Source organism: Eriocheir sinensis, chromosome 37, assembly GCF_024679095.1.
Source record: "Eriocheir sinensis breed Jianghai 21 chromosome 37, ASM2467909v1, whole genome shotgun sequence".
NCBI lineage: Eukaryota > Metazoa > Arthropoda > Malacostraca > Decapoda > Varunidae > Eriocheir > Eriocheir sinensis.
The window spans coordinates 16,222,826-16,235,325 of record NC_066545.1 but is presented as its reverse complement, the minus strand read 5'-3'; the positions used below and the strand labels follow the sequence as shown (position 1 = coordinate 16,235,325).

At 46.5% G+C, this 12,500-nt stretch overlaps 1 protein-coding gene across 13 annotated transcripts in view; it reads left to right on the top strand.

Annotated features, from left to right (window-relative positions):
- Positions 1 to 12,500, top strand: part of LOC127008406 (peripheral plasma membrane protein CASK-like) — a 165,875-nt gene that overhangs the window by 124,460 nt on the left and 28,915 nt on the right. For 7 of the 13 annotated variants that reach the window (XM_050880531.1, XM_050880529.1, XM_050880525.1 and 4 more), the window contains one exon: positions 4,929 to 5,000. In XM_050880531.1, the coding sequence (XP_050736488.1) occupies positions 4,929 to 5,000 (72 nt within the window). The remainder of the gene's footprint in view (positions 1 to 4,928; positions 5,001 to 12,500) is intronic. The other 6 variants (XM_050880528.1, XM_050880534.1, XM_050880530.1 and 3 more) reach the window with 1 other exon arrangement.

The window sequence follows — 12,500 nt, the reverse complement described above, 5'->3', positions numbered from 1 at the left end:
GGGACTGGTCCGCATGTCCGCCACAAAGCCGTCTGGGCGGGTCTAGACGCAGGCTTGGCGGAGACCCATTGTGTGCCGCCGCAGGTGTGGCGGACGAGGCCGCGGCGCCACCCCCCGACCCGCCGCCCTGCTTATTGCTGCGCCAGGCCCTGTGGCCGCCTTGATGTCCAATGAACCGAGGCCGCGGCACCACGGCCAGCACGGAGCCTCGTCAGGCCACGCACGGAATGGCGCGGCGCTCACAGCTGCGGATCAGTGTTCGCGCCTCGATCGTGCTGAGCCAACGCTGAGTCGGTGCCTGCCGTGGCTCAGGCCCGCTGCAATCACCGCTGCCGTCCATCCTGCTGACTTATGGCCGCTGCCTTCCGCAGACTGTGTACTCGTAGGTCGAGTAGACAGTGGACCCAGCCGCGGGGGGCCGGCAGGGGGCGGCGGGGCCAGTAGCGGTCAGCCTGCCATCCTGTAGGCCACCGCCAGACCTTGTCCGACCTTTTCCCGCCAGGCATAAACCTTGATGGCCTCGGGCCGCCGCGGGGCCGCTACTCTCCGCTGTAATGACCCGCTGACGGCCGCAGGGTGGGGGTCGTGCCGCACCGTGGCGGCGCGGGTGTTTGTGTTGCGTCGTGTCAGGGGCTCGGCCAGCGGGTGTCGCCGACACGCTCAACAAACTTTCAACAAACATTTTCGTCCAGATTTTCACAAATGCACATTTCACATGCTACACATTTGCATTCATGAATAATTTTGATGTTTTCCCTTACAATTATAATACTGTGTTATACTTTCAGCGAGTCACTAATGTGTCATGCACCGGTGTGGCAACACCTGTACCGCCAAAGGTGCGAGTGTTGCGCCGCACCTGTGTTTTGGGCACCTCGTGCACACACACACACACACACACACACACGTACACACACACGTACACACACAGGATGGACCATGTTACCTGCAGCCTGTGTGTGTATGTGTGTGTGTGTATGTGCGTGTGTTCAGTAACCCTGCCGTCGCCCCTCCTCGTCACCGTCAGCGGCGCCTCCCCGCCGTGGTCACGTCGTGCGGGCGGCTGCTGGTGAGCGTTAAGGCTTAATCTCGGCCGTCATCTTCGCCGCATTTCCTGTGACTTTTAATCAAAATTTCTGCAGCAACACGAGATTGGAATTTTTCGCTCCGGTATTTCACGATTGATTTTTTCTCCCAAATTAATGTTTATTTATGTGTGTTTGATAATGACAATCTACATGTTTATCTTTCCCCAACCTGCCGCTGTTACCCTAGGCCGAGAGAGAGAGAGAGAGAGAGAGAGAGAGAGTTAGTTTGTGTGTGTGGCGTGAGGCGTGTTTGTATTCCCGTGAGTGTTGCAAACTGTGTGTTGTGTGTGCGCTGGGCCGTGTGTGTGTGTGTGTGTGTGTGTGTGTGTGTGTGTGTGTGTGTGTGTGTGTGTGTGTGTGCAGCTGCCAGACAGTCAGTCATGCTTTAACACAGGTTTTCTTTGTAATTTCCCGCGTGCTTGTTTTAGTAACATTCTGGAAATTATTAGACCGAGAATTGGATGAAACTGAGACTGACTGACTGACTGACTAATTTACCCTTCCTCACTTCCTTCCTTGCTTGCTGACTAGATAACTGACTGACTTTAACTGGCTGACTAACTGACTGACTCCTCTCCTTTTCCCTCCCTTTTTTTACTTCCTTCCTTCCTTCCTCCTTTCCTCCCTAACTAACTGACTGACTCCTCTCCTTTTCCCTCCCTTAGTTACTCCCTTCCTCCTTTTCTCCCTTACCTACTGACTGACTAGTTGACTGAATGACTATCTAGATTCTTGGTTAGGTAGTTCAATGATTGACTAACTGAAAGGCTGATTGAATACGTGACTGCCTGCCTGCCTGACTGATTGAATGACTGACTGACTGACTGACTGACTAACTGAAAGGCTGATCGAATACGTGACTGCCTGACTGAGTGACTGACTAACTGAAAGGCTGATCGAATACGTGACTGCCTGACTGAGTGACTGACTAACTGAAAGGCTGATCAAATACGTGACTGCCTGACTGACTAACTGACTGACTGAGAGGCTCGCTAACAATACGTATTCTTAGTAAAAGCAGTAGCAGCAAAGACAGGTAACAAGCTCATTACCTGCCTACCCACCTGTCCACCTGCACTGATTAAAGCGAGCAGGTGGTGGTGGTGGTGGTGGCGCTGGTAGTGGTGCTGCTGGTGGTTGGGGATTAAACCAGACCACGGCACTTTATGCTTGATTGGGGGTTTTATAACGTAAGCTCCCTCTCGACGTGAGCTTGTTGTAGACTCGTGTTTGCTGCTGGGTGTTTTTTAGAGTGTGTGTGTGGGTGGGTGTGGAGTGACAGCTGTGTTAGTGGTAGTGTATGTGTGTGTGTGTGTGTGTGTGTGTGTGTGTGTGGACTGACAGCTGTATTAGTGTTTTGTTTTTTGGGTTTTTTTTACAGCAAAGACAGTTCACAGGCACAAAAAAAGATAAAACTATAATGGTAAAAAAAAAAGCCCGCTACTTACTGCTCCCAAAGATTACAGAGTGACCAAAAGAGAGGTCAATTCCGGGAGGAGAGGGGAGGGGGGCTAGTGTGTGTGTGTGTGTGTGTGTGTGTGTGTGTGTGTGTGTGTGGTGCAGCTTCCAACTCTCATCTACATAACGCGATCAACAGCATCAAAATTCAACAGCGTGATAACACATACGCCCCCATGATTTCCGCCCCTATGCTCCCCTCCCCACCAGTAACCTCACCCCTGCACCAGTATCCTCCCCTCCCCCTGTACCTCATTTCCTGTAATCTTCCCCTCCCCTCCCCTTTCCCTCCTTACCTCGCCCTTCTCCGTCCCTTCCTTTCCCCTTTCCTTTATCCTATCAAACCTCACCCTTTCCCCTCTAAGTCACTCCTCATTTCCTGTACAATCCACGACCTTCTCTCCCTCTCTCCCTCCCTCTCTCTACCAGCTTCCCTTCTATCTTCTCTCCCTTTTCCCTTCCATCTCCTCTACCGCCAGCTCTCTCCCTTTATCCTCGCTTCTCCCTTTCACCCTTCTTCAGTAGTGACTTTCCCTCATTTTCCTTTCTCTCCTCTTCCTTTCTTTTTCCTCTCTTCGTTACCGCTGTCTCTCTCTCCCCACCGTTCCCAAACCTCGACTTTTTCTCACGATCTTCCTTCAACAACCTCTTCTTTTCTCTTTCAACTTTTTTTCTTTCCTCTTACTCTTTTCCCTTTTCCTTCTATCTCTCCTTCCCACTCAGTTTTCCTTCTCTCTCCCATTCCTTTCTCCTTCCTCAGCCTTGCCTCTCCCTTTTTCCCCACCTTATCTTTCCCCCTTACCCTTTTCCCTTCTCCTTCTATCCCTCCTTCCCACTCAGTTTCCCTTCTCCCTCCCTTTCCTTTCTCCTTCCTCTCCCCTATCCTTTTTTCCCCTCCTTACCTTTCCCATCCCCCTCTCCTCTCCTCTTCTCCTCCTCCTCCTCGTCAGTCCAGCGCAGGTAAGGGCGGTAATATGCATCACAGGTACGTATAAGGTCGCCAGTCCGTTGCTACAGGTGTGTCGTAAAGTAGTGAGTTGGATTCTCTCTCTGTCTGTCTCTGCCTCACGTGAATGGCTGTACACGAACACCACTTAATCCACCTCCTCGTATGGCGTCTGTTTCCTTGGGTGTGTATATTGTTTTTTTGTATTGTTTATTGATTCATGCTCTTGTTTATCTTTTTTTTTTTTCGTTTTTTTTATATTCATCATTCTCACCCTTGTTATTATTGCAGCCCAGCCAGTGCGTGCGTATGTATGTATATGTGTGTGTGTGTATATATGTGTGTGTTACTTCGTTTGATCTACTTTTTTTCTCTGTTTTTCTCTCACACTCACGAATTTGGAAGTTTATATAAAGCTTTCTAAAGTAGTATTATCATTGTTACTACTACTACTACTACTACTACTACTGCTACTACTACTACGATTACGGCACCCATCTATATATTTTTTTCTCATTTTCTTTCCTGTTATCGATATTTCACAGCCTCGCCATCAAGACTGCACTATTTTTACCACTATTATTATTACTATTATTACTATTATTATTACTATTATTACTTTTACTGTTTATATGTATTGCGCTTTTCCCAACGCCAAAGTATATTTTCCTCCTTTTTTTCCTCTTTATTTTCTCGTTTTCCTCCTCCGTCATTCATTTTCCTCGGTTTATTATCACAATTATTACTCTTATTGCTCCTATGTATTACGCTTTTCCCAACGCCAATCTATTTTTCATCCATTTTTTCCTCTTTTTCCTCTTTCTCATTTTCCTTCGCCGTTCATCTTCCTCGGCTTCACCTTCGAGGCCACACGTTCATCAAGACTCACCTTCTCTCATGCATGTCGGCGGGGCTTTGGTGGTGGCAGCCCCGACTTTGCCCCGCCCCGCCTCGCCCTGCCCCGTCTCACCCCGACTTACCCCGACCCGCCCCGCTGTTCTCTCTCTCGTGCGGGGGGGCGGGGTGTCAGTTGCCTGCTCCAGTCCCTTCTCTCTCCACGGGGCAACGAGAGAGAGAGAGAGAGAGAGAGAGAGAGAGAGAGAGAGAGAGGATGTTGTGTCTGTGTGTAATTATATAACCTGCATGTGATTAATTATGTGTGCGTGTGCGTGTGTGTGTGTGTGTGTGTGTGTGTGTGTGTCTGTGTCTCTCTCTCTCTCCCTGTGTCTGAAAATGTGTGCGTGGATGTGTGTATATGTATGTGTGTGTATTTCTTCATTATGTGTACGTGGTTACCTATGTATATGTGTGTGTGTGTGTGTGTGTGTTATCAAAAGCGTGTACGTATATTTATAAGCGTGTATGTGTATGTGCGTGTCCCGTTTTGTCCGTGAGCAGCCTCGTCTGACAGCCTTTTTTCCCTCTCTTCCCCGTTGCAGAGGGAGGCCCGCGGCTCCGTCACCTTCAAGATTGTCCCGTCGTACCGCAGCGCACCGCCGCCCTGTGAGGTACGTCAAGGCGCTCTTCTGTACACATTAGGATAAGTTATAGTCTACCCCGCTGTATCCCGTTTTCTATGACCTTGTGCTCTCTACCCTCGTTTTCTATGACCTCGATCTCTATACCCTCGTTTTCTATGACCTTCGTTTTCTATGACCTCGCTCTCTCTACCCTCGTTTTCTATGACCTTGTGCTCAATACCCTCGTTTTCTATAACCTCGACCTCTCCATGATCTTCGTTTTCTATGACCTCGCCCTCTCTACCCTCGTTTTCTTTGACCTCCTCTTCTACCTTCGTTTTCTATGACCTCGACCTTTCTATCTTCGTTTTCTATACCTTCGTTTTCTGTGACCTCATCCTCTCTACCCTTGCCCTCTGTGACCTCGTTTTCTATGACCTCGCCCTCTCCCCTCGTTTTCTATGACCTCATTCTCTCTACCCTTGACCTCTCTACCTTCACCCTGTTTGCCCTTGCTCTCCAAAACTCTCTAATTCCTCCTCTCCTCCTGCTCTCCTGAACCCAATGTTAGTTTTTTCCTCAACTGTTTCATCTTCATTCCCTCTTTCATCCCCTTGTTTTCCTCCCTCTCTCCATCTTCCTTCTTTCATTCCTTTCTTTGCCTTCTCTTCCCTTTCCGTTCCTTCCCTTCCTCTCCTACCCCATCCCCTTCCTTCCTTCCTTCCTTTCTTTTGCTTCCCCTCCTTTATTTTCGCCTTTTTTTAGCCTGAAATCTATCCTCTCTTCCTTCATTCCTTTCTTTGCCTTCTCTTCCCTTTCCGTACCTTCCCTTTCTTCCTCTCCTACCCCATCCCCTTCCTTCCTTTCTTCCTTTCTTTGGCTTCCCCTCCTTTTTTTAGCCTGAAATGTATCCTCTCTTCCTTCCTTCATTCCTTTCTTTGCCTTCTCTTCCCTTTCCGTTCCTTCCCTTTCTTCCTCTCCTACCCCATCCCCTTCCTTCCTTTCTTTGGCTTCCCCTCCTTTTTTTAGCATCTATCCACATCTTTCCTCCTCTACTCGTGAACCCAAGGCGCTGTGCTTCCTCAGCTGTTTTCTCTCGTTTCATGATAATCCTCAACTCTCTCTTTCTTCCTAAGCCTTCAAATTGATCTTATGTTTCCCGGCTGTAATCTCTTGAGCCTTAAAACACCCTCTACCTGTATTATACTCGGCATTAAACAGTTTTTATCTCTCTATGTACTTTCTTTAGCTTTCAAACTGTCCTTATGTTTCTCTTCTGCAATCTCTTTAGCTTTATAATCGCTTTTCCTTCTTTTTATGTATTCCTTTTGAGATGAAACAATTCTTACCTCTCTCTCTGTACCCTCCGTCCCTTTCTCTTCCATTCCTTCACTTGCTTTGTCTCCTGCCCCATCCCCTTCCTTCCTTCCTTCCTTCCTTCCTTTCTTTCCCTTCTCTTCCTTTCCCGTTCCTTCCCTTTCTTCCTTTCCAACCCCATCCCTTTCCTTCCTTCCTCTCTTTGCTCTCTCTTCCTTTTCCGTTAATTCCCTTTCTTCCTGTCCTACCCCATCCTCTTCCTTCCTTCCTCTCTTTGCTCTCTCTTCCTTTTCCATTCCTTCCCTTTCTTCCTGTCCTATTCCATCCCCTTCCTTCCTTCCTTCATTTCTTCACCTTCTCTTCCTTTCCCGTTCCTTCCCTTTCTTCCTCTCCTATCCCATCCCCTTCCTTCCTTCATGTCCCCTCCCATTCCAACCCGCCCACACTTTCCTCCTCATTATAATCTCCTTTTCCCGTTGCCTTTTAGTGTGCGGGGTACGTGTAGTTTAGTATTGGCTTAGTGTACATTGCAGCCTCTGAGGTTTTAATTTTTAAGGTGGCTGTGTTAGTTTTAAGTCTCCTTCGACCTCCCCTAAGGATACGTAAGTGCGTGTGACTGTTTTTGTGTGTGTGTGTGTGGATATTCGTTTTGTTTTAAGTTTGGGTTTATGAGTGACGGGATTAAAGTGCATTCCTGTGGTCTTAGTGAAATCAAATCCTAAAAGAGGTTTGTACGAAGGGTTAAACGCCGTCGTATAGAGAGAGGTGGCGTCGTAGGGAGAACCGAGCGTCGTACAGGGAGATCAAGTGTCGTATAATGAGAACTAAGTGTCGTACAATGAGAATTAAGTGTCGTATAGAGAGAACTAAGTGTCGTATATATAGAATTAAATGTCGTATAATAAGAACTAAGCGTCGTATATATAGAACTAAATGTCGTATAGAGAGAACTAAGTGTCGTACAGAAAGATTAAGTGTCGTACCGAAAGAACTACACCGTCGTTATAGTTCCAAGAGTAAAAAAAAAAACAAGAAAAAAGAACAACAACAACAACTAACAGAACTACGGAGCGGCGGCGACGACAGCGACACAGAAAAGAAAGAAAAAAAGTTGCAGCGAGGAAAAGTTTGAATTAATCCCGAAAAAAACGAGAGAGCGCGAGGGAGAAAAGAGAGAGAGAGAGAAAGAGAAATAGAACAACGGTGAAGGGAATGGAATGGGAGGCTGAGAGTGGAATTGGGAAGCTCGGAAATGGTTGTGGAAGGAATGTAAGGGGGGATGGTTGAGTGGGTAGAGGAAGAGGAAGAAGAGGAGGTGGGGAAGTTGAGGGGACTGGAAGTATATGGTTGGGGGAAGGTTGAGAATGAAATGCCGGGGAAGGGAGAATGGTTGGGAGGTTAGAGGAAGAGGGAGAAGAGGAAATGGGGAATTTGAGGGAAGTGGAAGTGTATGGTTGGGGGAAGGTTGAGGATGAAATGCCGGGGAAGGGAGAATGGTTGGGAGGTTAGAGGAAGAAGGAGAAGAGGAAATGGGGAATTTGAGGGGAGTGGAAGTGTATGGTTGGGGGAAGGTTGAGAATGAAATGCCGGGGAAGGGAGAATGGTTGGGAGGTTAGAGGAAGAGGGAGAAGAGGAAATGGGGAATTTGAGGGGAGTGGAAGTGTATGGTTGGGGGAAGGTTGAGGATGGAAGGCCGGGGAAGGAGTGGAAGGGGGAATGGATGGGATAGAGGTTGTGAGGGTCTTAGAAGATCAGGGAAGGCTCAGAAATGACGGTATAAGGTCTGGAAGGTGTCTGGGAAAGAATCACAAAGCTCAGAGAAGATCGAAAGATTATAAAAGAAGATTCAGAGGTTTGAGAAAGTCTTAGAATGTCACGAAAGGCTCAGAAATGACGATACAAGCTTTGGAGGATACTTGGGAGAGTCATAAATTCAAGGCAGATTCAAAGATTACAAAAGAAGATTCATAGGTTTGAGGGCGTCTTAGAGGATCACGAAAGACTCTGGAAGGATGCTTGGTATAGAATCATAAGTTCAGATCAGATTGAGGGCTTATAAAAGAAGATTCAGAGGTTTGGGAGCGCCTTAGAGGATCAGAAAAGGCTAAAAAACAACGGTACGAGGTCTGGAGGTCGAGACAGTTCTGGGGGTCGAGTCGCATGCTTCTCCCGTCACTTTTACTCGGCGGATTTTTGGAGCGCCGAGTCGAGGTTGTTTGGGCCGATGGACTGACTGATGTTTATTGGACGCAGCGGACAGGGGGGGGAGGGGAAGAGAGAGAGAGAGAGGGAGAGGGAGAGGGAGAGAGTCGTATCTGTGGATGGGGTTGACTGGTGGGCTTAGTTTGCGTTGGTTTTAATGTGTGTGTGTGTGTGTGTGTGTGTGTGTGTGTGTGTGGAGGGGAGGATGAAAGGGGGAGTGAGTGAGTGAGGTGGAGGAGGAGGAGAGGAGAGGAGAGGGGTTCTGTGTGTGAGTGGAGGGAATTGAGAGAGGGATAAAAGGGTTCTCTGGGGGAGGAGGGAATTGGGAATGGGTTTACTGTGTGGGGAGAAGAATGGGGAAGTGGAGAGGTGGAGGGGGAGGAATGGGGAGGTGGAGGGAAGGGGTTTTGCTTGTATGTGGGAAGGGGAATGGAGAAAGAAAAAGAGAAAGAGAGAGAGGGAAGTAGCCTGGTTTAGTGTGTGTGTGTGTGTGTGTGTGTGTGTGTGTGTGTGTGTGTGTGTATCCATCCACATCGCCGTGAACGGAGGATGAACTCAGATCGCTACACCGATAAAAAAAAAAAATACGAAAAAATACAAAATAAAAACACACAAAAAAAAGTTTGGCGCAATATCTAGCATTCGCCGCCCGTTTCCCTAACTCTGCAATCTCTTCCTGCCTGCCACCACCACCACCACCACCACTAGGCTGCCGTCAGTTTTCATGTTGGTGTTATCGCTGAGGCTGCTGGGCTGGCGGGGTCCTCAAGTGTGCTGAGTGCTCGCTTCCCATCCTCTCCTCCTCCACTCCTCCGCGCCAGACGTCGGTCAGCGTTACTCTATCCTCTCTGTATTGCATTCCCGTGTCTGGCGCAATATTGCCGGGGCGTGCGGGTTACTGTGCTCGGTTTTTCGTGTTCTTCGCTTTTACAAGAGCTTCCACAAATATTTTACTAGGGTTGGACGTGGTGGGAGGAAGTTAGCGGGGCTTTTCTGAGGCTTGTCTGACTCCATCCTCCTACTCTCCCAGTCCTTTATACAGTGATGGGATTGCTGTTCCTGTTGTTGTTCTATACTTTCACTTCCCCACGAGTTTATTCACATGTTTTCAGGGCTGTTTGACTCCATCTTGCTCTGCTATTCCTTTATACAGTGATGGGATTGCTGTTCCTGTTGTTGTTCTATACTTTCACTTCCCCACGAGTTTATTCACATGTTTTCAGGGCTGTTTGACTCCATCTTGCTCTGCTATTCCTTTATACAGTGATGGGATTCCTGTTCCTGTTGTTCTATACTTTCACTTCCCCACGAGTTTATTCACATGTTTTCGGGGTTTATCTGACTCCATCTTGCACTTCTATTCCTTTATACAGTGATGGGATTGCTGTTCCTATTGTTCTATACTTTCACTTCCCCGCGAGTTTATTCACATGTTTTCAGGGCTGTTTGACTCCATCTTGCTCTGCTATTCCTTTATACAGTGATGGGATTGCTGTTCCTGTTGTTCTATACTTTCACTTCCACACGAGTTTATTCACATGTTTTCTGGGCTGTTTGACTCCATCTTGCCCTGCTATTCCTTTATACAGTGATGGGATTCCTGTTCCTGTTGTTGTTCTATACTTTCACTTCCCCGCGAGTTTATTCACATGTTTTCGGGGTTTATCTGACTCCATCTTGCATTTCTATTCCTTTATATAGAAACGGAATTGCTGTTCGTGTTATTCATTTAGGTCGTTCTCTTTCACACTGGCTTTCGTACATGCTTTCGGGTTTTTCTTTACTTTGTTCTACTCCTTTATGCCGAGAAATGATCGCTGTTCATCTTGTTCTTTCATCCCATTCTCTTTCCCTGCTTTGTCCAACTCCTATATGCAAGAGGGGTCATTTTACAGCTTTTTGCACATAAGTATTATTGTTTTCCTTGCTGTCCGACTCCTTTATGCAAGAGTGGGTCGTTTGCCAGCGAGGAACTTAAACACTAACATTTCCCTTTCCATCGTCAACTCTAAACGAAGAGACAAAAATATCTAGCGGTAGAAAATCGTTGTTTATTTTTTCGAGTACACGCTTCAGAGTAAAAGGGAGGGGTTGTAGATTTCTCCTCAAAGCAACAACACAGTATTCTTTTTCATCATCTGCCTAAGGGAATGGTGTAGAGGAAGGGTGGAGAGAGAGAGAGAGGCAGGGTAGGTTAGGTTAGTGCATCAAGCCGTATATTACCTCACCTTACCGCGACTAATGTGTCCGCGAAAACTCTACGGTCGCGCCCCTTCATGTTTCACTTGCATCTGTTTCTCCGCCCTCCTTCTCCTTCCTCTCTTTGTCTCCTCTCCTGCTTCTCCCCTTCTTTATCGTCCATTGTCCCTTCCCCCTTTTCTTTCCCTTGTTTTATGTTCTCTTTCTCTTTATTTTCCCTCCTCATTCGTCTCGTTTTCTCTCCTCATTCGTCTAAGTCAGTGTCTCTCTCTCTCTCTCTCTCTCTCTCTCTCTCTCTCTCTCTCTCTCTCTCTCTCTCTCTCTCTCTCTCTCTCTCTCTCTCTCTCTCTCTCTTATCATATTTTTTTTTCTTCTATTCTCCTTCTGTTTTCCTTTTTCTCCACTTCTCCTCCTCCTCCTCCTCCTCCGCCTCCTCCACATCCTTCCTTCCTTCCTTAAGAATTCCTGTCAGTAAGTGATAAGGAGCGTGTGTGTGTGTGTGTGTGTGTGTGTTTGTGTATGGTGAGGGGGCTTAGCAAACATCGAAACCAAATAAACACACACACACACACACACACACACACACACACACACACACACACACACACACACACACACACACACACTCGACTTATTACCATGTCTGATATCACTTGTATTTCCTTTTTTTCCTTTTCCTCTTTTTCTTCGTTTTCTTCTTTTCTTTCGCTTATTTTCTTTCTCCTTCTTTCCTTCCTTCCTTCCTTCTTTCCATCCTTCCTTCCTTCCTTCGCCTTCCACGTTTTCATGTTTCACGTCACGGCTTGAAAACTCTATGCTGTTGTTCTTTTTCTTTTCTTTTGTTTTCTTATCTTTCTCTCGCCCTTGAGATTTCTTTTTTCTCTAGTTTTCTTCTTTTTCTTATTGTTCTGTTTTCTTGTCTCGCCTAAGTCGTTTATCTTGATTCTGTTCTTTCTTTTATCTTTTAACTTTCTTCTTTAGTAAGCATTTTTTTGTTTTTGTTTGTTTTGTTTAAGACGATATATTTTCTTTCTTTTTTAATGAATATTTTGTGTGTTTGTGTGTGTGTGTGTGTGTGTGTGTGTGTGTGTGTGTGTGTGTGTGTGTGCTTGTGATTTCGTGCAATAACAAAGGATAATACAACAACAACAACAACTACTACTACTACTACTACTACCACTACCACTACTACCACTACTGCCACCTTTTCTACTAATCTTCCTCCTACTACTACCAATAATAATAATAATAATAATGAAAATAATAATAGTAATAATAATAATAATAATAATAATAATAATAATAATAATATCTGGTTTCCCTCTGTTTTCCCGTTTATTCTTCTGTATTTCCTTTGACCTTTATCCCTTTATCCCTTAATCCTTCGCCTCATTCCCACAAACATTACAATTTCCTCCTCCTCTCTCTTCCTTTCTCTAGTTTTCTCTCCCTCTTCTATTTTCCTCCTCCCTTTCCTCTTCTCTTTCTTTTCCTTCTATGTTCGTCAATGCACTTTCTCTCCTTTCTTCTTTCCTCTTCTCTCTTTTTCCCTCTCCCTATCTACTTCTCTCATCTCCTCTCTCTTTCCTTCTTCCCCTCTTCCCTCTCCTTTCCTTTCCTTCTATGTTCGTCTGTTTCCCTTTCCCTTCCTTTTCTTCTCTCCTCTCTCTTCTCTCCTTCCTTTCCTTCTCTTACTTCTCTCTATTCCTTCCTCTCCTTCTCCTCCCCTTCCCTCATTATCGAATACTATTACTCTCTCTCTCTCCCTCACACTCTCTCTCTCTCCCCTTTTCCCTTCCCTCTCAGATTTCGTCCCTTGGCAAAACTCGA